The sequence below is a fragment of the Emydura macquarii genome, unplaced genomic scaffold (genome assembly GCF_026122565.2).
Source record: "Emydura macquarii macquarii isolate MOO-44397 ecotype Brisbane River unplaced genomic scaffold, CSIRO-AGI_Emac_v2 contig_1253, whole genome shotgun sequence".
Taxonomy (NCBI): Eukaryota; Metazoa; Chordata; order Testudines; family Chelidae; genus Emydura; species Emydura macquarii.
Genome location: NW_027131390.1, coordinates 82,152,169 through 82,179,027, shown reverse-complemented (window position 1 = coordinate 82,179,027; position 26,859 = coordinate 82,152,169). Strand labels below are relative to the sequence as shown.

Sequence of the window (26,859 nt, the reverse complement as noted above, 5' to 3'; positions counted from 1 at the left end):
TCATATTACTGCAGAATCATGGACAGAGTGTCAAAATTTTGGTATGTGTAATTATTAGCTGAATGGACTCTTGAGAAGTGATTCAAATAATCTGGGTACTGTAAAGTGCATACAATCCTGGGGTACTATTTATGAGTACATAAGGTCTAAACAATGGAAACAAAACATACATTTCTTTTGTGTGGGGGACAAAGCAGTGAAGAGCAGAGCTCTATGACATCCTCTGCCGCTTGTCATGTGTGTGTGTGGATTCTGCTAAAGACAGGGCATGGCACAGATAGCATCTACTGGCTCAATCTCACCTGTACAGACAAGGTCACCACATCGAGAATTCCCAACATATCCTGTATTAACTGCTGCAGCCTGGCCATGCCAGCACCCTGGCCAGCTCAATCCTATGACTTTTCACACAGGCCATACCACTTTTACTTATGCTTTGGCTCCATTCACCAGAACATAACATAGTCTCTAGAAAGCCATAATACATTAAAGCTGCATACAACAATCCATATCTTTACCACTATTATATAATGGAAAATACTCTTCGAGCAGAGCATATCTGGGAATTATGACTGGTTTTGGTAAAATGGTTCTCTGCTGCATCTTGGGCCTCTAGTTCCCCAAAACTGGTTGGTATTTCCTAGAAAATATTCTATACCTTGGTCATTATTATTTACGTATTTCTGACAATTAGCAAAATGCTATGGGCAGTTATGAAAGGCATGGGAATGGTAAATAGATTTATTTTAAGTAACACTTTTATGTATATTTATGGTCAAAAAGTCAATGCTGTAAAACCATGATACATTGTTACTCACAGATCTGCTCCAGGTGTATATTAAGAGTAGTCAGTTTATTTTACAGACAAAAATAAACATTTACTACCCTTTACTTTTGTTAGTAATGTTAGAATAGAACTAAACATAACTGCAGGAGAGTGAGCTAAATTATTCTACTGCTCCTTCTCCATCAGAAGACTTGTTAAGTGAGTTTCACATGCAGAATCCTAACTAATGGTGATGATGCGTATGATTGAAAAGAACACAGCTTGACCCTCAGTTCCTAGGCTGAGTCTGCAGGGCTGGCAGTTAAAATAGCTTTCTTTATTCTTGTAAATGCAGCAAATTTTATATGAAAACCATTGAGACACACATGGAATCCATGGCCCCATTTGTTAAGTCACATTTCAGAGAACAACAACAAAATAAATATCTTTGCATGAAAATCACTATTTAAAACAGATAAATCCCCTTGCTCTGAACTGAATCACAAAAACACAAAACCAAAACAAAGACTCCCCCACCCCTCCCAATTTATAACTTCCTTTTGACTTTTTCCAACATTTGCATTAAGCATAGCTTTGCGTTAAGATATTTAGCCTCTCTCAAAGATATGTCGAGGGAAAGGCAGGGTTCTGTGGTCTGAGGACTACAGCTCTAATCCTGGATCAGACAGAGATTCCCTCTTACTTAACCTTTCCATATTAGTTAATAATGTTCATTGTACCAATACCGCACAGGATATTCTGAGGTTTAATCAGTTAATGTTTGTAAAGTGCTTTGAAGAAGAATCTCCTTATATAAAATGTTAAAGTATTAAATTCAAACTCAGACTTTTAATAAAACTGGTTCATGGGTGGTAGACACTATTCAGAATAAAGAATCAAAGTTTTCCTGCTACTTGCAAATGTGTAGACAGAAAATCTAAATACAATTTTTTCATATTAGTCACCTGAAAAGGATATTTTGGAGAACAATACAGGATATAATTATTTGTTTTTAAACCAACACCACTATGGAAAAATAAATTAAGCACAGAAAGATGTAACGTGACTTTGACCAATTGTTATAAAACTTGATAATGTATGTAACTGTAAAGCTTCTGTATAGAAGCATTTGCTATATAATCCATAGAAATGGTCTATGCATTTGCATTTTATGATCCTTTTGGGTTCCTTACATTTTTGTTCTGGGCATAATTAAAAGTTAGAATATGTTTCTTCTGACAACAACTTGTACTCACATTTAAAAGGCATAAATAAAATTTAATATATAAAGGAATACTGTAGGTCACATGGAGAATAAAAATGAGATTAATAAAACAGAGGTCATAGGAGGCACATATAAAAACAAAAACTGCAAATATTGTTGCTGAGGTTTTCATTAGGCATAAAATTAAAATGTAAGTTTGCCTAAGACAATTAATGTTATAAGAAATCTAAAGGAGTATTTCAGTGTAAGCATTTTTATTTACTATGTAGTAAAACTGTTCATCTTTTTAGCAACATTTTAGATTTAAAATGTATTATTTGAAGTGCTTTTAGGGACAATAATATGTACGAAATATGGAATCAATGGCTTTGCTGCAGCAAGTTTATGATTTTTAATTAAAATTTTACCCCACCTAAAGGATACAGAGAGATGATCTGGTATAAAATAGTCAGTATTAAATTACATACATTATTCATTCCCTGTTGCTACAGAAAAATCACCTCATGATCTTTATCCCTTTGTAGCTTTACTTGCACAAACATCAAATTAATCAGATATTCTTGGCTGCCACACTTATTTTATAGGTAACTGTTCAGTTTCAGATGGTCAATTTATATATGGGACATTTAAAACTGAAAGGTTGGTTTAGTTAAGTAAAACTGACAATGCCACATGGTATTTTCAACTAAGCAACGATTGGTATAAATCCTCAGTGATGCAACATGTGAAACACTACTAGAATCACTAGGGTGTTGTGAATTCCATTCTACTTTCAAACTGCTTATTAGACAGCTTCTGAAACCTGAGGTACTCTCATATTATGTTGATGTCTACAATACTGCTGACAGAGCCCTCTAACAATAAATGCATGTTTAACAATTTTTTGTTGCTTACTGATCCTTGAGAAGTTATAGGGGAAAAAAAGCTCTGGAACAATTATGAGAGTTTGTTACCCCATTGACATAAGTAAAGTGAACATTCTATTTACACATTTAACCAACAATCGTTCTTTCTTTCACACAGAACTCATTCTAAATCAAAGTATTTTTTGTGTGTAATTATGAGAATTTATTTTTTCAATCCCTTACTATTTCAGAACAAAAATATATGAGCTCCTGTAAGGGAATAAATCATCTATGTACATAGCACTTTCACATAGCATAAATAACTATGGCCAGGAAAGTCAGAGAAAGAAATGGAAAAAAGTCATTAGCATTGACTTGAGATTGAACAACATTAAACAAAACTGTTTATGTTCAATGACTTAAGTAACTCAAGAAAAAGCTGCTTGTTCAGGAGTACTCTGTTCAGCTTATTCATTACTTGTGTGTGACTGTGACTCTGGATTAGGTTATTAATCAGAAATTAGCTTCCTCTAATCCATACCACAGTACTGATTTAATGTAAAACTACAGGTAGCCACTGCTCCATTGTCTCCAAATAAGTAAACCACCTGAAGATAGTAGTCTTCAGAGGTCCATAGTTCGGGGTTATTTCCTTAACTTTGAAAAATAACAGCGTAAATTATATTTTTATATGTATAACACACCCGTTATTCTGAAGAATCTCAGAGCACTTTTACAAACTTAACTAATATACAAATTATATGGAAGGATCACTTAACTAAACACTGAAGTGCAGCCATCTCTAGGGTGGAACTTGGCAAACATTTGACAATACAAAGAAACTCTACATAAATGTTTTGCAGAGGAAGCAATACCTTCTATAACTGAATTGAAGGGGAACATTTGTTAAACAAAGTGTTATTATGTGAGCTTCAGTTTGGCACAAGTTTGGGCACAAGAGTTAAACGTTTTTGTTTTCTGAAGTACTATAACTTGGACTTCACCTTTACATCGCATCCAAAAGATAGCACTGAAGCAATGCCCCAGCATAGTGTTGGGAGTGCTATCTCAGAGCAAGCAGTGCCACCTACTGACTTAAAAAGCCAAACAGATTTATTTGTGAGGGTTCAGTGTGCAAAATATACCTTAATGGTGCATTTGAGTGAAAATACACAAATAAGGGAGGGTGGCTATCCACTGATCTAAGAAGAAAACTAATGTATCTCAAAAAAAAATTAAGTCTTTTCCCTACAGGAAGTACACTTCAAAGTCTCTATACATGTAATTATTCAGAACATTAGTATTTATCATAGTATAAAACTTTTAACAAAGAGATGCAGGAACAGATGTTCTTCCTTGATAATACCACAAGTTTCAAATACTTTCTTAGATACAGCACATTAAAAAGTGCTTATGGCTTGAATTTGCTCCCTAATCTTCATCTTTCAGCAATAATCATACTATAAAATCAGATAGGGTGAGAGATGCTCCAGTTCTGTGTCTTTGTTGTCATTCAGAAAAACTGAGCACTCAGAACATTGTCCTTGCAGTACAGATAATGCAAACCTTGATTCCTTTCACAGCATTATGTCAACAGTGCTATATAACTGTATGGCAAGAACTCCCAGATGCAGCTTTTTGAATCTTCCTTAGTAGAAATGATGCTTATCAGCATTGCCAACTTTAACATGTTCCTCAAATTTCAATCCCACTAAAGAATATCAATAAAAAAACAAGCAAGGAAGCACTAGAAATGCTTTGGACACAATGCACTAAATTAATGTGTTAATTTTTATTTTAAAAAGGACATAAAATACTGGATGGACTTAAAGGGTTTGCTCCAACCAGAAAGCAAGACACCTCAACAGCCAGCTTGTAAAAACTATTCAAGAGGAACTGGTATGAAGGAAGACAAAGAGGTAGGCAGAAAAATAGCCAGGTTACTATAGAACTAAACATCTTCTAAAATGAATCCCATCAAAATATGAATAAATAGCTTGACTTAAAAAAACAAAAAACTAATGAGGCAGAGTATATCAGTTAGAAGAACCTAGAGTCTGTTGATTCCAAAAAGTCACTGGCCATCAGAAATACAATCGGCCATATATAAAATACTTGAGCTCACTAATTTAGAGGCTCACAAAGGAGTTTAAAGATCTTCTGTGAAGCATTCACTTATATCCTATGATTCCATGGGGTTCCGAACTGATGGCATCAAGTCCATTATATCCTTGATATATCAAACTACTAGATACCAGAGGTTGGTCTGTAATTGGTTTATCTTCTACAGAGTAAGAGCTAAGGTAGGTGAACCCAGATTCTGACAAACACAGAAAGTAAATCCCCACGTAAATCCCCCTCAAAAACTGTTTGTGTAAAAATATGCTGTAATTGTTTGACATAATATCAGACAGCAAACCCTTTTCACTTAAAGTTATAAACTGTCTAGTGAGAGAAAGAATTAATGGCTAATAGCAATAACTGCACTGCACTTACATAGTGCTTCACAACAGTGACCTACTTTATAAAGAAGGTTGACCTGCTTCTGGTGTTCAAACTGGACATTAAGAAATTTGGATTTCCAGCCAGACTGGTCAGATTGAATTGAGACTTCTACCAAACTGATGACTCAAATGGGATCTGTTAAACAAAAACATTGAGACTCAGTGTAGCTTAAGATCACTGAGACCTCAAATGTCCTTTGAAGATTCTCCCAAACTGAGGTAAATCGAGGCCAATCACTTAAAAGCCTGATCAGTGCCCACTGAAGTCAATGGAAATATTCTCATTGACTTCGGATCAGGACCTATAAAGTAGTGACTGCCAGGATCCACTGAATCTATTTTAGTCTATCCAGTAAAACCACAGCATCTTGAGTTCCTTCAGTCACAAGAAATATTTTCATTTGAGTTACAAATAAAAAATTTAGATTCTGCAGTTGCTTACCAGGATAATGTGGGGTTTGGATAATTATAGAATTAAAGAGATTCTAGCATCAATACTTTACAAACGGAAAATATTATTCTGTAATAGTAAAAGAGGAAGGTTGTCAAGTGACTAGGGCGTTAGAATGGGACTCAGGAGACCCGGGCTCAAATATCATTTCCACCACAGATTCTGTGTGTGTGACCTTGGGCAAATCACAGCCCTGGTCTCCACTTAAAATTTCAATCAACCTAGCTATGCTGCTCAGGAGTATGAAAAGCACTGTAGTTTAGCAACTTAACCCCCAGTATGGACATGGGTAGATGAATAGAAGAATTCTTCTGTAGGCCTAGCTACCACCACTCAGGAGGCAGATTACCTGCATCAATGGAAAAACCCCTTACTATTGATGTAGGAAACATCTACACTGTAGCACAACATTTCTCAAACTGGGGGGTCCAATCAAAAAGGGGGCCACAAGACTATTGTGCGGGGCACGAGAGTGGCGGCTGCTGACTGGGTGCCCAACTCTGAAGACAGTGCTGCTACCACCACCACCACCGGAAGAGAAGTAAGAGTGGCATGGTATTGGGTGGGGGAAGTTGTCACTTTTGGGGGCAGGGTCTTCACAGCCTGAAATATTTTCAAAAGGGGGTCCCAGCAAAAAAAGTTTGATAACCCCTGCTACAGTGGCACAGCTGTAGCTGTAGCTGTGCCACTGTAGCCCCCATTACACAGGACATGCCCTGAGTCACTATGTGCCTTTCCCCATTTGTAAAATGAGGAAAATAGTACTTCACTACCGGTGGTCACATGCTACTGATGGGACCATAGATGTACCTAGGCTTGGAAGGATTACATTTTTATTAGTAAATGTTAGAAAATACCAATTTCACCTACACACACAAACCGATGAACAACTATTTCCATCAAGGATCATCTAAATTTACAGTTAGGCACAGTAAGAAAAATGCTGCTTGAGAACTTTAGAGTTTGATTTAAGGATATTTATTTTGTATATTTTGAAAGTTTGTGTTTTAATTATTACAAAGCTTCAACTTTTTGAATCTCAACATCTATTGTCATTCAATATTGATTGTCTGCCTCCCTTTAATTTCTTACAACCATGAAAATTTAAAATCTATACAAATAGAAAAAAATGCTTAAAACCCATAATTTTACCCAACTATGAAAAATTTAAAATGATACAAATTTTAAAATAAACAGTTGTGTGCCAGACAGACTACAGTGGTTGATAATGTGAGACACCCCCTTCCCTTTTTAAAAGCCCAACAGTCAAGGACCTCAAGAATAGTCAAGTACAGACTTGTTGGGTGTTGTGGAAACTATTTTTCACTGCAGAAAGTTAAATGGTTGAGTCTGGCATAGTTTTTGGCCAAAAGGCTTGTAATTTTTGTTTTCCACAAAATTTTCAACTGTACTCCACCTCACAAAATCACCATATAATTTGGCATCATCAGCAATCTTCGAAGCTTCATCTACACTGGAAGGAAGAGTTGTGCTAGCTAACATCTTTTAATTAACACACTGTTAAACACCACTTAACAGCTAGAATAGACACTGTGTTCGTTTACAAGTTTTCTAATATAACTCCTCATTTTCCAAATATAGACAAAGCCTGAGAAGTCCATGACTGGAATACGAAGGGCATTTTTACATTTGAATAGTTCTCTGGGGAAATCTATGCAGCATATGTCCCACCTAATGCCTTGCTCTAGCCAGTAGAATTAGTGTATCACTTTTAAAGCATTATATTCATGCACACAACCACACAAAAAGTGTGTTGGGGGGCGGGCGGCCGCGGGAAATTACATTTGCTAGGAGACACTTATGACTCTGAAGTCTGAAATGACCTACACAAAAATAGTGTGTGATGCAAAAATACTTTCTGACTGACAAGTCAGCTACTTTCTTGACATATCATTTTTTATAGAAGTTCTGTGTCAATGTTCTGCTCTATGAATACAGGTAGACAGCAGTCAAATTGTTAAGAAAGAAACTTCATGCTTTTTCAGAGCTGAATGAATAACTTACTTCTGCTTTTTTACGTGCTTCCATAGCTTTCATAAGCATCATATGCTGCCTTCTCCTCTCTCGCTCCTATTAAAGCAGATAAAATTAGAACAAGACTCAAACAGCTACAAGTTTCTTTTTTTTTTAAAAAAAAAAGAAACAACTCAGTACAACAAGTTTAGCATTAATAGACAAGTCACAGTAAATACTATATATAGGACAAGAATGGCCAAGTCTGTGCATGTTTTAGTTCAGGTTTAGAAAGCAAATACAAGAACAATCAAAGCAAAAAGGTAAAGCAATGAACATGGAGACAGTGTAAAACAGAAAGCATACAGCTTTACTTATGGTCAGTTGTGATGCTCCTTCATAAGCTGACAGAACAAAAAGCATAATGGTTGGCTGGAACAGGTCAGTTACCTTACATCTGCTATTAGAAAGCTTGCAATCACTTAATGAATAGCCAATTGAACAGCAAGTTGTATTTCTGATTATTTATAAATATAGCAAAAGGTGATGTTTTAAAATAATTTTAACTTCATGTTTACTGTAAGTAAAATCTTGCTGGAATCCAATATGCCACCAACAAATAAGTATGCTGAATTTTTCTGTGTTGAGACCAGTTTTACTTAAACTAGCCACGGTTCATACACAAACATGAATAAAATAGGATATTCCTATTTACTGATGCCTGTCCCTCAATGCAAAGCGACAAAAGCTGCACCATAGGTTATGTTAACAAATTTAAATGCAACATGAATGATAGCACTATAGAAAAAAACTAGATAAGTTCCTTCAACTTTAAAATTCTAAGGTAAAATCCTGGCCCCACCGAAGTCAATGGGAGTTTGTCATTTATTTCAGCGAGGCCACAATTTCATCCCTAGTTTCATTTTCAGATTTAAATATTAAGCATTTATTGAGAAGCTAGTGTGCTCAGCACTGTACAAATATGGGGGAAGACACGGTCCCAATTTGTACAGTGTTCTAATCCAAAATCATATTAAAAGCTTTATACTGAATCCCAGGAAATGGGATAAAACTTGCAAAATTTGTACAGTGATTTCCTATTAAAGGTAAAATGTAAATTTTGCATAAATTCATCACTGATTTTACATAATGGTCCAACTCATGTTGTGACATCAGTAATGTAGATTTCCAGTCAACTGCCTCATAAATGGATTTCAGAGTTCAATTTATAACACGTCTGAGACAAGTCATACTTTTTTCTTTAATAGACAAGACAAGCAGATGTATGCAATGCACTGTGCTGTAAAGCCATGCAGCAGTATGTAATATGACAGCAGCCAGTGCTACATTTTATGCATTGCTATGACAACCGTATCACAACCAAATCACAATGCGGTGTTAGATGTACAAAAATAAACATACCCATACCATATCTAGTCTATGCCTCTCCAACTCCTGGTAGAAAGAGTTGGCACAACATTATGAAACAGAAATCACAAAGTCATAAAACCACTTTATAACCCCCCTCAAAGAGACCCCAATACCAAAGCAAGGCAATAAACCATAACAAAAACTTATGCAGGAATCAAAAATCAGAAATTTATACAGAAAATATTTTGAAGACTTTTCCCCCACACAGCTTAAGCAGAAATTTAAAATTAGCATTTGCTACTGTTCTGATAAATGTATGATACCAACCTGATGTTTCAGAAGAACAGCCTGCTGTCTTCGCATCTCTTTTTCCTTAAACATAAAAACAAGAGTGTGCTTCAAATACCTGATATATTATTTAGCAGTAAGATGCAATTTTTGAGCCATGCTAAAATAGGAAGAATCTGAACTCTCAGGTTCTCTTTACTCCTTTATTTTCAAAAACTTTACATAATACAGAAACATTTTATGCTAGCAAATCTACTGAACTAAGCATCATGCGATGCTAACAACATTTGGCTATACTGAGAGTGCATGATTTCCAAATACAGCAAGTTAAGTTTTTCAGGATTCACAGGGTTAAATGGGACACGATCACAATGTCACACAAGTAGCAACAGAGTTTTTCATTATCCTCAACATAAAACAGAAATGACACTGTATGCAACACTATTTCATAAGGGTTTGATGAGCATGTCAAAAGCTGCTCAAGCCAAGCATAAGGTACAGATAATCCATGTACTGATATTTCTATTTATTTAATTTTTATATTATATATATATTTATATGCACGCGCACACATGCACATCTATATTTATATGCTCACACACACACACACACACACACACACAGTACTTACTCTATTACAAAATGTAATACCTTAAAAAGTTTCTGCCATCCCTACAGTTCTCACACTGGTTCACAATTGTTATGCACAATCACACAGTTTTTATTTTTGGAAAAATAAAAACTCTGATGCTCATCTAAAACTAACCTTTATTCGTTTCTCGGCCTCCAATAATTTGGCATTTGCCGCTTCTTCCTTCTTTTTCTTTTTAGCCTGTGCATGCAAAACAGGTCTCAAGGTCATGCAACAGCACCACTAAAACTTGAAAATAATCTCAGACTAGAAATAAAACTACATGCCTCACAAGGTGCAAAACAATACCACATATGTATACGTTATAACAGATTTCTTCCCCAGTACATTTTGCATTATCAGTAAATTCACGATTTACTTTTTTTCAAATCAAGCCAGAATTATGAAGTCATCATGAAGATTTCCTTTACTTGGATATTTGTAACCAAGATACATAGTATATAGGAAAATAGTTTATTTTTAAAATATTATTGGAAAGAGATTAAAATTCTAATCATTACATAAAACAGTGGATTAAAAACTTTAGCAATCAACATTTTACCACTTTTTCAATTTTAAAACACACATTTGATGTAACTGAAAATGATCAGTTGAAGCCAATGTAAAGACTCAGCAACACATTTTGGGAATAATATTCCCATTCATTTAATTTATATCAATATCAGTTCTAGTATAAGACAACTGAGACCAAAAAGAAATCTGTTGTCAGACAGATCACAAATGGAGATCTGAAACAGAAATCTTAAATTGAAATTCATTTAATTTAGTTGTACATGACATGGACACATTATATGAAGCAACCATCTGCAATATGGAAACCTGTGTTTTTTAAAAATAGATCATGCACATTTTTGAAAATTAGAACCATGCTGTTCAAGTATCAACTTCACAGCCAAATGTTAAATGTTTTCCTACTTTGCTACAGTAATTTAACTTTTTACAACTAGATTTTAAATCCATTCCACGGTCAGGAACTCAATTCCACATTAAGTAGATTGCAATACTATTTTACCCCAGATTCTGCAAATACATATTTGCTTAACTGTAAGCATGAGTACTCCTTTTGTAGTCAATGAGAGTATTGTTGTGTTTAAAGTTAAGCATATGTATAAGCAACTGCAGGATGGGGACCATAGTTTAAACTACAGATCTATATTCCTAGAATTTCTGAAATAGTGAGACAGTTAATTTGAATCAAGACTGTGGAATTCCTGAAGCAGACCCTACTTTAATCCAGTTGAGACAAACATGCAGTTAAGACCTGTTTTCTTAATTACAATGTTCTTGAAACATATGAACACATTTTAAAAAATTATACTTAGTCTATTGTTTCTACCTCTAAAATTTGCTGAGCCCGAAGTTCTTTTTCCATTCTGATTTGTTGAATTCTCTTAATTTTTTCCTGCAATGGGGGGAAAAATGTCTTTTAACCCTTTTAAACAACCACCACCATATAAAAGTTTTTTTTACATGAATGAAAACATGAGAAAAGATCTTTTTTTTTTTTTTTTTTTTTAAATCAGCAAGTCTATATAAGTACCCTTGTGTTGAAACTTACACACGTCACTTGCTTATTTTGAATTACAATTGTCCATGTTTGGTGTTCTACATCAACATTAGCAAATATTTGATGCATCTCTGAAAGCACTGACAATGGAATCTATGCCTGTGGATTTATGTTTATGTTTTGGGTGGAAATAGGGGTGCTCTGATGCATTTTGTTTATGCAGGAAATGTTGGGGGCTGTGAAATCCTTAGTGCACCTTACTATCTGTTGCTTAACTCTCATTGACATGCAGGGGGAGGGACCATAACCATTCCTGAGTCTCCACTGATCTTGGTACCTGGGATCACACTGTACCTCTGAGCATATTGCACACCCCAAAGTATCTACCCACAAGCAGCCAATATTTAGCCTAGCCACATCATAGCTGGATGAAGTATGCACAATTAAGTGCTGTATTATTTTATTTCCCCTGGAAAAAAAAGGTTACTAACCTTTTGTAACCGTTGTTCTTCGAGATGTGTTGCTCATGTCTATTCCATGTCAGGTGTGCGTGCGTTGCATGCACGGTTGCTGGAGATTTTTTTTTCCCAGTGGCACCCGTAGGGCTGGATCCAGCGCCCTCTGGAGCTGCATGCATATGCGCTGGTATAAGAAGCGCTGCCAGCCCCCTGCCCCTTCCGTTCCTTCTTGCCAGCACTCTGACAGAAGGGGAGGAGGGCGGGTCGTGGGAATGGACATAAGCAACACATCTTGAAGAACAGTTATGAAAGTTTAGTAACCGTTCTTTCTTCTTCGAGAGCTTGCTCATGTCCATTCCATGTTACATGACCCTCAAGTGGCACCTTCGGAAGTGGGATCGGAGTTCATTGGCACGCTGATTGCAACACTGCTCTCCCTAAACTGGCATCACTCTGGGCTTCATGAGTGAAGGCATTGTGGGATGCAAAAGTATGGACTGATGATGAAGTCATGGCTCTGCAGATGTCCAGAATTGACACCTGAGCAAGGAACGCTGCTGACAAAGCTTGGGAGCTTGTAGAATGGGCTGTCACAATGGCTGGAGGCGTGACGTTCACCTGCTTATAGCATGCCTTGATACATGCAGTTATCCAGGACAAGATTCTTTCGGATGACACTGGCAGGCCTTTCATCCTATCAGCTATCGCTACAAAGAGCTGCGGGGACTTATGGAAGGGCTTAGTCCTTTCAATGTAAAAGGCGAGGCCCCTCCTAACAAAGTATGGAACCACTGCTCTTCAGCAGACTTTGAGGTTTTGGAAATAAAACCAGTAAAAAAATGTCTTGGGACTGGTGTGAAACTGAGACACCATCTTCGGTAGGAAGGCCAGATGGGGGCGCAATTGGAGCTTGTCCTTAAAAGAACACTGTGAACCGTGGCTCTGAAATGAGAACCCTTATCTCAGATACCCTTCTAGCTGATGTGATGGTGACCAGAAAGGCAACTTTCCATGACAGAAGTAGGGAGCACGATGCTAATGGCTTGAAGGGGGCCCTGTGAGCCTGGACAGGACCAGGTTCAGATCTGATGTGGGTTGTCGGACTTGAGGATAAAGCCTTTCAAGCCTCTTCAGAAACCTGACCATCATCTTGTGGGCAAACACCCATCTGCCATTCACTGGTGGGAGGAAGGCTGAGATGGCTCACAAGTGGACCTTAATAAATGCGAGCACCAGGCCCTGCTGCTTTAGGTGGAGCAGGTAGTCCAATATGGCCTGCAGTGAAGAATGGGATGGGGAGAGATTTTGTTTGGAAGCTCAGCACGTGAAATGTTTCCTCTTAGCTAGGTAGGTCACTCTGGTGGAAGGCTTTCTGCTACCTAGCAAGAGCTGCCGAACTTATTCCAAGCAGGCTTGCTCCTCAGGGTTTAACCATGCAGCAACCATGCCGTAAAGTGTAGGAAGGTGAGGTTTGGGTGAAGTAACCTGTCATGGTCCTGTGAAATCAAATCTGGGCAGAGCGTGAGTATGAGAGGTTCTGCTTCTGAAAGGTCCAGCAGCATGCCAAATCAATGCTGACATGGCCATGCTGGTGATATGAGGATGACCCTTGCCTTGGCCCATATGATTTTTAGGAGAACTCTGTGAACCAGAGGGATCGGAGGGAAGGTGTACAGAAGATGGTCTGACCAGGAGATCAGAAAGGCATCTGAGAGGGAGTCTGAACTGTGTCTGCTCAGAAAGCAGAACTGATGGTACTTCTTGTTCTGCCTGGTGGTGAAGAGGTCCACCTGGGGAGACCCCCCACCTCTGGAAAATGACACCAACAACTTCTGGCTAGAGAGAACACTCATGATGAGAGGAAAATGCCCTGCTGAGGCACTCTGCCAGCATGTTTTGGGTTCCTGGGAGGTATGCCACTTTGAAGTGAATGCTGTGCTCCATGCAGAAATCCCACAGACGTAGGGCCTTCTGGCAAACGCCGAAGACCAAGCCCCTCCCTGCTTGTTGATATAAAACATGGAAGCTGTGTTGTCTGTTAGGACCTGCACTACCATACCAGAGATTCTGGGAAGGAACACTTGGCAGGCCAAATGCCCTGCCCTTAGTTCTCTGATGCTTATGTGCAAGGACAGCTCTTCTTGAGACTAGAGGTCCTGCATCCTGAGGCTGCCGAGGTGGGCTCCCCATCCGAGGTCCAATGCACCCATGACCCAGGTCACCCATAGCTGGGGAGAAGCGAACGGTACCCCTTCTATTGCCAAACTGGGGTTTTTCCACCAGGTCAGGGACACGAGAACTGGAGGTGGAACCATGAGCACCAAGTCCAAGTGATGTCTGCTCGGGGGATACACTGACACCAGCCACTTTTGGAGGGGCCTGAGGCATAGCCTCGCATATTGTACCATGTAAGTACATGATGTCATGTGTCCCAGCAGCTTGAGCTATTGTCACTGGGTGAATCATGACTTTGGAGATGAGGTCTGACATAGTCCAGAACTGAACTTCCAGTAGAAAGGCTCTGGCCTACGTAGAGTCAAGCACCGCCTCTGATGAATTCTATTCTCTGAACTGGTATCAGGGTTGACTTTTGCTCAATTATCAGAAGGTCCAGCTCTTGGAAGGTGGCGCGGACTAAACTGATACTGTGTTGCACCTGATGAGGAGTACAGGTCTATCCTCCCTCGATGACTGGCTCAACGTCTGAGGAAGGCTGCCATGACGACCATACACTTTGTGAAAACCCTTGGGGCCACTGACATGCCAAAGGCTAGAGCAGTGAACTGGAAGTGGTGACTTCCCACCACAAACCTGAAGAACCTTCTGTGGCCAGGAAATGTGAAAGTATGCATCTTTTAAGTCAAAGATGGCATACCAGTCTCCTGGGTCCAGGGATGGAATGACAGGGGTTAGGGAGACCATGCGGAGCCTCCGTTTCTTGAGGCGACGCAGTTCCACGATGGGCCAGAACCTTCCTTTGGTCTTCGGGATTAGGAAGTATTGGGAGTAAAACCCCTTCCCCCTGTCAATTGTCAAGGAACTTCCTCCACCACTCCCACGCCTAGGAGGGATTGTATCTCTTCAATGAGGAGTTGCTTGTGAGAAGGGTCCCTGAACAGGGACGAGGATGGTGGGTGGGAAGGAAGGGTGGATAAAAACTGAAGGGTATAACCGACTGTCACCATGCTGAGGACCCAACAGTCTGATGTCATAGTGGCCCATGCCTGGTCGAAGGGCAACAGACAGTTCAAAAACAAAGGGGGAGAGGAAACTGAAATGGAGACATTTGCAATAGAGTGAAAATGCCTCTAGATACACCTTCAAAAGGCCTGTTTGGGTTGCCTAGGGATCTATGAGTCCCCAACTGGGAGGTATGGGCGGTGGGTGAGAGTGTTTGTAACCCTTCTTTTCTTTTATAGGGCTTTTGTCTCTGAGGCCCTGAAAACCACAGGTGCTTCCTGGAGGAAGAAGGTGCATGCAGGCCCAGGGAGCAAAGAGTAGCCCTCAAGTCCTTTAGCCCATGGAGAATGGTCTCGGTCTTCTCTGAAAATAGGGCTGAGCCCTCAAACAGGAGGTTCTGAATAAATAACTGGACCTCCTGGGGCAGGCCGGAGGACTGGAGCCAGGAGCAGCACCTCACAGCGTCTGCTGAGGCCATCGTTAGCAGCACTGAAAGCTGCCTGCAAGGAGGTTCTGGCCAGGCTTTTATTCTCCTCCAGGAGGGCTATGAATTCCTGTTTAGACTCCAGGGGCAGGGAGTCTGAACTTATTTAGGGAGTCCCACAGGTTGATATCTTATCGCCCCAACAAAGGCTGTTGGTTGGCAATATGAAGCTGTAAGCTCCCCTCTGAATAAACCTTTCTCACAAAAAGGTCCAGTTTCTTAGCATATTTGTGCTTGGGGTGGTGCTCGCTTGTCCCTGTCTGTCTCTTTCGTTAGCTGTGGCTATCACCTAGGGCCCAGTGGATGGTTGGGAGAACAGATAGTCAAACCCCTTGGCAGTAGTATTTCTTCTCTGCCCACTTTGATGTAGGGGCCTGGACTGGCCCATTACCGCCTTTTTTATTGGCAGGGCAACCTTGGCCGGTGCTGCTGCAGCCAATACGTCTACTAGGGTATGCAAAGTCTCCTTGAGTTCTTACACCTCTAGGCTCAAGTTAGCTGCGACCTGCTTCAGTACCGGAGTCAGGGTCTGGTGCCAAGTGTGCGGTTGAGGTGTCCCATCTCTCGGATGCCGCCAAGTCCAAGCGGTGTGAGAGTGGTCCCTGTGTTGGGGGAATCCCCCAGGAATTCCAATACTGCCAGTGCATTAGCCATTGGCCTGCCAGCCACATGGCCACTGGAGGGCCGGTATCAAGTCCCGTGGGTGGATGGTTCAGTGCTTCCTATAATGTCCTGGAGGCACCACTGGCTCTTCCTCCAAGCCCAAGGAGGAGTCCTGCCCCAGTGACCATGGTGGGGCTGTGCCAGCCTCTGTCTCCATCGAGTACCAGAGGTCTGAGGACCGATACTGCCCCAGGGATCGGTGACACATCAGAGACCAACTCTGAGCTGGGTACCAGTGCCAAGACAGGGATCTTCATTAATCCACGGAGAAGTACCAAGCAGGAGACCTGCACCGTGCTGGGGACCAGTACCATGCTGGGGATCAGTGCCAAGACGGGGACTGACGGTGGGCCGCAAATCAGGGTGTCAGTAAAATGTGAGACTTGCCCCTGCAGATCGTCTGAAGGCCTGGAGCTGAGAAGGTGCTAGGAAGCTCCTATCCCTTCCTGCCCACCTACACTCTGATGGCAGGGGGATGGGGGGAGACCAGCAGAGACAGCAAGTCCCTACCTGCCTGGAAGGCCTTGGGTGTTGATGGGACAGCCAGGTTACTAACATCGCCTGGCACTGGCATCGAGTCCTGCATCGGACTCAATGCCCTCTGTGGAGTCAACAATGCCAACATGGATGCCGGGGTAGCATAGTGGCCCAGCACAGGTTTCACTGCCTCTCTGCCTGCTTGTCCTTTACCAGAGCAGGTGACCATCCCTGTTGTTTTGCTGCTTTTTGTGCCTCTTCCTTGGCACTGGGGATGGAGAACAGTTCTGGGAAGAACTCAGTGATAGCAGTGTGCTTCTCATCGACATGGACATGCTTGGGGCAGAATCGGACTGACTGGGCTCTGAGATAGGCCTGAGGGTGGTTTCCATCAAGATAGCCCTCAGTCTTATGTCCCGCTCCTTCCTTGTGTGGGGGTTGAATCCCTGGCACACATGGCACTTGTCTCTCCCATGAGACTCTCCCAGGCACTTTAGACAGTCAGTGTGCAGGCCACTAACGGGCATGTGCTTCCCACAGGAGACACAGAGTTTGAAACCCAGAGCCCAGGGCATGCCTGGCCCTTGGGCACGAAAACCCTCGATGATCAGGCCCCAACTCTAACCATCCACTATATACACTAATATTTACAATAACTATATACACTAAACTATGAAAAAAACACCATTAGATTAACCACTAAAGAAAGAGTCTTTAGAGCAAAAGAGAGAAGATGTTCCAGCAACCGTCATGGGTGATAAGAAGGAACTGAAGGGGCCAGTAGCTCCCCTTATACCGGCGCATATGCACATGGCTTCAGAGGGCGCTACAGCCAGGCCTATGGGTACTACTAGTGGAAAAAATCTGCAGCAACTGTGCACACAGCGCATGCACACCTAACATGGAATGGACATAAACCAGCACTTGAAGAACTGACTTATTGAGATGGATAGTCTGACTTTGGACAACCTTACTTGTATTTCTCAGAGAGGTATATGGAGGTATGTACTATAGAGTAAAAGTAGATAAATCAATCTGGAAAACAATGGCCACAGCACATTCAATCAAAGTAATTCCCACAGACTTCAGCATGCCTGTGAGCTCCTGAGGCACAGGGAGAGACTAGGAACTCCAGAAGTGGGTGCTTGAATTAAATTAAGCTTTTATTGTTCTCTGAAATGAGCTCCCAAAATCTGAACAAAATGTTAGATATATTTAGTAAAGCAGTAACTGTCCAGTTTTATTTTACATTTCCTGTGTTGTATGCTTTGTGCCTTGTAAACGAGAATATGTGCTGCAATTGAAAACCTTGTAGCATCCTATTTAAGGATTTATTGTCTCGGAACAGCTGCTTGAGGCACATCAACGAAGAGAGCAGAGCATATGTACGGATGGAGATGTTTCCATTCTGTTATCTGGACAGACAGAAGAAAATCTGAACCACAGAACTCAGGGCATAGAAAATCCCTTAGATTATTCCAATGGATGTCAAAGAAGCTTGCATCAGGATGTGACATGTAGGCAAGCGTTTGAATGGACATAATATCAAGGCACCTGGGAGAGAAAAGTCTGATTATGATATGAGCCATCAATTCTCTATTCTATGTGTTGGAAATTAATTCACCACTATAGTTTCCTAAGTCTGCAGAGAATAAGCACGAGTGACTCAAAGAGGAGTCACTTTATCTCCTCTCGGTGGTATCGTGATGGTTCCTGAATAGTACCAGAAGCAGGCCCACTATGGTTGGAATAGTTTACTAAAAATAATATTTTGCCATCTCAATGTTCTATATTACAACTTTCTGAATGTTAAACTGTTTAAAACATGTTAAAGGTAATTGCATTTTCTGTGGTGGAGGCTAAACACATGCCAAAAAAAGCCTAATGTGGGGGAAAAAATCCCCTCCTGACCATATCCTCACCTCCCAGGAAAGAGAAGTATGAAAAATCAAAAAATTAATTGCTATCTAGAGTTACCTACTGTTTTCCTTACCATAAATATATTTATTTCATTAGATTTCTTCAAAATGCAACTACCCAAAGCTCAAATATCTCAGCTAACTGCAAATGTCACTATTCTACTCAGGGACAGAGGCAGTGCGCACAGATCAAAGACCTTAGTTGCAATGTGCCCTTTGCATGAAACTCTGTTCTGTGAGTGGGCAGTTGCATTGTGCCTTAGCTGCAGTTTCCAAATCATTTTAAAGGTGTAGCCCTAACGTAAAGTGCAAAATGGTAATCCAACCTCTCTCAATACTACTGACTGTACCACCTCAATTGGAAAATCATTACACTAATCTCTCGCAAAAATATTCCTCTTACCTGCTATATGCTGTAGTCATACTTAAACAACATCTATGCTTCCTCATTTTAATCTGTCAAATAACTTCAAGCAGATCAAGTTTAATAAAACACACTCTAGTTTAAGGACAACATCGTCTTGATACAAGCCAACATCCAATTAGCCTTTACTGTGCTGCAGACTGGACTGAAATTTTACATATTGGGTTTCTCAAATCCTTTTCCTCTCCTTTATTAACTAATTCAATTCTATTTTAACTATACTTAATCTGGGCCTTACATGCACAAACAGGACACCGTTGCAAGTGTTAGATGAAACAGTCCTTTACAATGTAAAAGATTCTAGATGCAGTTACCTGAATAAACTGATCAAGTTAATTCAGACTGAAGAGGTTTACTTTCATGCATACAATTGCCAGTATCTACAAATGCTGTTTTTAATAGGTATTTCTTTCTATTCACTTTGTATTGATCAAGTTTACTAAGACATTGAGGCCAAGATTCTGAAACTATTACTCATAGTGAGTGAGTAGCATCTTACTCAGAGCGGTTCCAATTGATTTCATGGACTACACACAGAATAAAGTACTGATCAGCATTAGCAGGGATGTCACAATCTGTTCCATGGTTCACTAAACACTACTGCCCGAATCAGAACTGCTCAACTGCAAATCATAAACCAGTGGTTCTCAACCTTTCCAGACTATTGTACCCCTTTCAGGAGTCTGATTTGTCTTGGGTACCCCAAGTTTCACCTCACTTAAAAACTATGTTCTTACAAAATCACACACAAAAATACAAAAGTGTCACAACACACTATTACTGAAACATTGCTCACTTTCTCATTTTTACTATATAATTATAAATAGATTGGAATATAAACATTTTACTTACATTTCAGTGGATAGCATATAGAGCAGTATAAACAAGTCATTGTCTGCATGAAACAGGGTGGATAAAAATCAATGATTTTTTTAAAAAAATGAAAAAATCGGATTTTTTTTATTTCAATCCGATTTTTTTATTTTTTTTTAAATCAACAATTAAATACTAAATTTCTCTCTCTCATTTAAAAAATAACAGTTACAATTAAATCTCATCACAAACATGCTAATCCTACACTTATTTGCTCATAAAATGAATTAATGGCTCTAGTTTGTCCAGCCTAACTACCAGCTCTTCCTTCTTGAAAGTTCTGGGCTTTCAGTTTCTGAGCAGACTAAAGTCACATGTGTAAAGAAAGACACAGGCTGGATAGGATTGTTGCTGTTCTGTGCTTATGTGGTGGTGGAGCTGGGCCAAGCAAGGCAGAGAAGTTAGTTAAGATACTGTCGCAAAGAGACAAAGAATATTTTCATCATTTGGTATTATTCACTCAATCCTGCAAATGTGGCAAAGATGAGAAGATACTTAGAAGATGAAATGGAAGGATGTTCCTTATAACATAGGGCTGCAGTGCTCATTTAATGCATCTTTAGCCAAAGACTTAAGTATGTCTTCTCGAGCAATAAAAGAAAATGTTGTTGAAGTCACAAAATACTTCCGTAACAACCATTTTGCTTCAGCTTCACTGCAGAGAACAGGAGGATCCAAATTAATTATCCCTCAAAATGTTTGATGGAATTCTGTGGTTGATTGTTTTGAACAATTTATGAAGTGCTGGTCTAGCCTCATAAAACTTTGTGAAGAAAACGATGATAAAAATAGATGGAAGTATCTCATTCAAAATATCTAACACTGGATTAAAGAGGAATGCAGAGGATATGCTCAGTATACTGAAGCCTATATCCATAGCCTTAAACAAACTTCAGAGAAATTGTTGCTGCATTGTTGATGCTGTTGAAATTTGGAAGGCACTTCAAGAGACATTGAAGAAAGAAATATCTCACCAGAAAGTTCAACTGCAGGCAGTAAAGAAGTGAATTGATCAAGCACTAACTCCACCTCATTTTCTTGCGAACATTCTCGACCCCAGATATAAAGGTAGATGCCTAACTTCTGAAGAAGATGCTGCTGCCATGGCATGGACATCTCAAAATCACTCCTCAGTTATGCCAGTCATAATAAATTTCAGCGCTGGAGCAGAACCATTTAAACAGTACATGTTTACTGAGGATGTTTTGAACAAAGTCACTCCCCTGAATTGGTGGAAATCATTAGCCAGGCACCTTGAAACAGAGTTCCTTCAGTTGCTAAGCTGACTTTTCACAGCAGTAGCTTCCTCTGCAGGCACAGAGAGAATATTTTCATTGTTTGGTATTATTCACTCAAAGCTAAGGAATCGACAGAGTTGAGAAAGCAGGAAAACTTGTATTTCTGTTTCAGTCTCTGAATAAAAATGACAGTGTGAATGGGGAAGATGAGAGCTAGTTGTAGAAGTTTTAAGGACAGCATATGTTTAATGTTGTGATGACTTTTCTGTTAGAGGTAATAAAATTTGAAAATAAATAAAAAAAATTAAGGACAGCCATCAGCTGGCAACTCAGGGGACTGCTGTAATTGCAAATGTGAAACATTTATGTAACATTTAAGATTTAGTTTAATAAAATATAAGTGCTATTGTGTTTGTGTGTGTGATTTAGGTCTTACCATTCCTAATGTACTGCTGCTACATCTGCAGCTTGACACAGGTAATGAGAATTATGTACTATTTCCTAAATTAATAAAAATCAAGTTATCTAAAAAAACTACACAAACTATACCCCCCTAGATGTTGTAAAATGCTTTACTGAGTTGTAAATTAACATGTTTTAGTGATCAGATTTGCATCATTGTTTAAGAAATATGTGAAGAAGTGTCAGCGGGAAACTTGATTTAAATCAATGATTTTCTCTTGGTGATTTAAATCACCTTGATTTAAATCAATCCACCTTGGCATGAAATTTTAGTTTGTACTGACTTCGCTAGTGCTTTTTATGTAGCCTGTTGTAAAACCAGGCAAATATCTAGATGAGTTGATGAATCCCCTGGAAGACTTCTGTATAACCCCAGTGGTACGTATACCCCTGGTTGAGAATCACTGTCATAGACCATATACTGTAAAGTCAGAGGAGATTCTAGGTGAAGTGATAGAGCCCTGTTTTTGGAACAAGAGGCTTAAGTCCTTTTCCTCTGTTGTCATAAAGTGCTCAATAGCCAGTTAGTAATTAGGTGACTTGCATGTGGGGATGGAACTAGGTAACTGGCTCAGCATGGTAGCCAAGAAACCAGCCTAAGCAGCAGGGCAGGGTAACCAGTAGGAAACCAACTTCCAACATCTGCCTTCCTGGGTCCTTAAAATACCCTGGTCTGCCTCCCCAGTTCCCTAGCTACAGCCCCTTGCTGACTCCTCACCTTAGATGGTCTCTGTCTAAACCGAGAGAAGCCCCTCCAGTCCAAACACAGACTGAGGCAAACCTTAGGAGGTCTGTTAGAAAGGGATAGTTTAAAAATTTCCTTAACATTTATTTTTTAAAACTTCGAGAATATTTTAAAAGTTTAATTTAATGCAAATTATTATTACATTTTTTGGGTCACTGAAAATTTCAAAAATGCTGGTTTTAGTCCAACCCAAATTTTCTAAACACTTTTTGAAATGGCCAACAAACAAAAAAATATGTTGGTCAACCAGCTCTAGTGAAGACTGACTTGCAATCATTTCTAGATGGTGAGACAATAGCCATACTTTATTTCACATTATTTCATCCTCATTTTCCCTGAAGCCAAAACCAAATACAAGGATCTCAGTTTACTTGCTTTCATGTGGAACCTGAATGCACAGTTCTATTATGTGAGAAGATTCTATAAATAATATAGATATACCTACCTTAAATTAGGGTTGAGCTACATGCACATTTTCCATGCTCAAATTAATTAAGCTACTTTTGTGTTTCATTTTCATTTTCCTTATAATTCAAAGAAATATCATAACTGTACTGTACAGTATAAGGACAGTAAAATAAATACTTATCAGGCTCTCCTCACTATCTTAATAAAGCTCTCTATCAAAAATTGAAATGCCTAGGCTTTAACTATAAACACACACAAATACACACAATTTAAGCTTTTACACAAAGAGCAAAGTGTCTACATCGATAGGAATACAGAACTTAAAATAACACAAAGAGCAATAATTTAAATACTTTCTTCAAAAATACAATGTGCAGCATACACTATTTCAGAAGTTAGGGAGCAATGAGAACTGGACACATTATCATTGAAAATGTGAAAATATCTCCAGACAGATTATTTGGGCCAAATTCTTTGCCATTGTAAATGGGCAAAACTCAACCCAAGTCAACTGAGCTCTGCCCATCTACACCAGAAAAGAATTTCATCTTTTATTGTGAGTTTAGGAAATCAAACAGGACTTCCCAACACTGTCATTCAACAATGAACATAATTTTAGGTCTCTGCAGTCAGTGTTGCAGGGAATAGAATGAATGCAGAGAAACCCAGATAGGAACATTTTGGGGCAGTAAAATAATTGTTTTTAGAATTTCTGGCTTCAAAACCATTCATTTAATACTTCATTTACTGGGGTATTTGTTCAAATGATGAAAAACCTGCTTCCACAAGTAGCTTAATTTATTAATGACTAAATATGAAAAATCTTCCTGATGTTGAAAGTATTACATATGGTTAAGAACATTTGCTATAACAATATTTAACAGTAATTTTATATTTAAAAAGCAAGCAATGTATAATTTAATTAATCATTATGTTTAGATATAATTATTCTTAAGCAATCCAAAACCACTGGCAGACAGTTTCCTCTCTAGCAGTTTTGGCTGAGCTGTTTCAATGTTTGCATAAGCAGCAATATTACTATTTCTTTTTACAGAACCGTATAGTAGGTGAGCATGTAACTGGACAGCCAGCAGCACAATCCTTATTCACACTGGTAAGCACTTATTCACATGTATAGTGCCACTGAAGTCAACATGACCACTCAAGGGACATGTTCACCAACATGAGTAAGGGCTGCACAATCTAGGCTTTCAAAATAATATACAACACAGTTCTTTATAATTAGATAATTAACAAATTCAAATTTTAACAAGTACACTGTATAATCTATCAAATATATTGAAAGCATGAGTTTAAATAAACAAAATAGAGTTTATTTAACGAACACACAATTTACCTGCTGTTTCATTATCTTTATCTGTTCTTTTTGCTTCCGCTTTTCTTCAGCAGCCATAATAGCTACAAGTAAAACAAAAAATACAACATCAGCAGACAATGACTGAAGAACAGTAACCTAATATCGACAATTCTAACACTCATCTGCAAGTATGCACAATCTCTTAGAGGTTTAGTACTTACCTTGCTGTTTTTTTGCTTCTTTGGCAGCTCGAGCCTGTTCCTGCTTCTGAAGTTTTCTCAAAAGCTTTATTTGTGCTGCTTGTCTAGCTATTTCTGTAACACAAAGAGCAAATATTAAGCACATAATCATAGTATTGTCTCACAAACAATCTAACCTGTGTTTTCAGACTTTCACATAAAGTAAAAGGAGACAAAGAAAATAGCGAGTTTGTCTTGCGCATATTTATTCTGGAAATGTTTAAATATAAAATTCTTATACCAGTATGTCTTATATAAACAAATACATATAACAGCTTCTCAAATGAACATGGATGCTTTCTGTTATCTATACAAAAATTATGTATAATTCTGAAAAACGTAAATTATTTGCTTTCAATCAAAAGGTAACATCAGGATAAAAAATACTGACCCATCTCAGTCACTTCATAAACTATTCCACATAAACATCTAATCCTTCTTGAACAATCCCAGGAGAGAGTGTTCAGATAGCACATACCACACAGTACACTCTCATAAAGCTAGATTTTGACACTCTTTCTCATGTTGAATAGTATCTTATTCTTGGATTATTTGTGAACTAAAGTGGTGCTGAAGTGAGTTAAATTATCAATCTGGGTCACAGAGACATTACTTTTGTTCATTCTTACTGTTATCTTAATCTAAAACAGAAGTAATTTAGACCGACAGTATTAGCTGCTCTCTGTGTATGGAAAAATGTAATAAGATTTCAGGGTACAAGGCTAGGACGTAAAACAGCAGAGCTCAGAATGAGTGGCGTAACAGTGAAGAGGTCTACTGGCTAAAAAAAGTAGAAAAGCTAAAATGTCAGATTATGTAGAGTTTATCGTGCAATCACAGAGGAAAAATTTAAAGTATATTTTAAGAGAATACATCAGTATTTCATGCAAATACTACAGAAAAGGAAAAAAAATTCATATCCCTTTTTCTAATGCTGAATTAGAAAAGAGTGATATTTGAAACGATTAAAAATTCTTATGTTTTCTACCAGAAATGGGAGAGATGGTGTAAAAGGATTTAAAGATGCAGTATAGACAAAAAGAAATTTTTAGAGGGTACTGTATATATACAGTGGGGTTTTCAAACACTCAGGATAGGTGTAAGTCTGCTCCCACTGAAGTCAATGCTTAAACTCCAATTGACTTCAATGGGAGCAGAGCTAGGCCAACACTAACTGCATTTTGGTATAGTCGTCATAGAATCATGGGGGTGGGGAACAAAAGAAAAACAAAACAAAAAAATGTACTTATAACTTCTCATATCTTTTGTAAGGAAAGATCTGGCCTTACACTGGGTATTATGAAACAGAGTATTGAAGGTTTGTTTGTTCAAGCTGTAGAATTTAAGGATGTGAATTTTTATGCAGTCAGCCACTCAATGCCAAAGAATAATCTCAAAAAATAGACCCTTCTGCTTCATCATGAGAGCTCTATTTCACATAATTGTGAATCATAAATGATCTTGAAGCTATTTTAATCTCCTGAAAGACTGGTAAAGGTACTAGTCATAGATGACTATCTTTTTGATGCAGTAGGAACATTCAACTGGGACATGTGGGCTCGATTAAAAACCAACAAACAATCATACGCAAATAGCAACAATTACAAAACAATAACAACTTTAATACTATTTTACCGCACCACACAAGAATCCTAAGTAAAATACAAATTAACTTACTGACAGAAATTAAGCTATTCTCAGAAAATTTACTTTACAGATGCATACTCTTTAGAACTATTCACATGTGCTAGCTTGTGAAATCAAACTATTGAAACGAGAATTTCTAGAAAGGATAGCATGTGCCGTGAACCATGTGCCAACTGCTGGTTAATATCCTTTTATATCTACCTAAGCTTCAGGAGTTTGACCCTAGCTCCATAATGTTGACCACACCGTTGAGAGACATATTTAACGGTACAAGAAGCATTGAAGAGTGTGGATCTTTAGAGAAGATTACTACCAAAAAAATTAAGTTACAAGATTAGTAGGAAATTATTTTTTCATTCTTTGGATGAATTACATAGAACCCCACTCTTTGGATATTGAAAAGGAGTAGTAACTAGACAAGGAAACGTGCAGCTAAGAAGCTATTCTTAAGAAAATACTTTTGCAATATCATCATGACAAAAGGGCAGTAATTCTTAAACAGCTGTGCAATGTTCTACTGGTCCTTCCTTTGGGAAAAGTATTTTTTTATAAATGGGAGGCTATCTTAGGAAGAAACTTAGGATAAAGTCGAAGGGAGACTTTGTCCTTTTGGAAGAGAGTAAAAGGGGGAGGTCTGACATCATGGCCACTAGTTCACTAACCTCTCGTACTGAGGTAATAGCTACTAGGAAGATTACTTTCATAGACAGGTTGGTAAGGGAGCAGGAAAATAGGGGTTAA

At 38.8% G+C, this 26,859-nt stretch overlaps 1 protein-coding gene across 16 annotated transcripts in view; it reads right to left on the bottom strand.

Annotated features, from left to right (window-relative positions):
* BAZ2B (bromodomain adjacent to zinc finger domain 2B) overlaps positions 1-26,859 on the bottom strand; it is a 242,880-nt gene that overhangs the window by 47,840 nt on the left and 168,181 nt on the right. For 12 of the 16 annotated variants that reach the window (XM_067549392.1, XM_067549391.1, XM_067549407.1 and 9 more), the window contains 7 exons: positions 24,454-24,546; positions 24,272-24,333; positions 11,413-11,478; positions 10,191-10,256; positions 9,464-9,508; positions 9,194-9,220; positions 7,817-7,882 (listed from right to left, as the gene is read on the bottom strand). In XM_067549392.1, coding sequence (XP_067405493.1) covers positions 7,817-7,882; positions 9,194-9,220; positions 9,464-9,508; positions 10,191-10,256; positions 11,413-11,478; positions 24,272-24,333; positions 24,454-24,546 — 425 coding nt within the window. The remainder of the gene's footprint in view (positions 1-7,816; positions 7,883-9,193; positions 9,221-9,463; positions 9,509-10,190; positions 10,257-11,412; positions 11,479-24,271; positions 24,334-24,453; positions 24,547-26,859) is intronic. The other 4 variants (XM_067549400.1, XM_067549399.1, XM_067549405.1 and 1 more) reach the window with 1 other exon arrangement.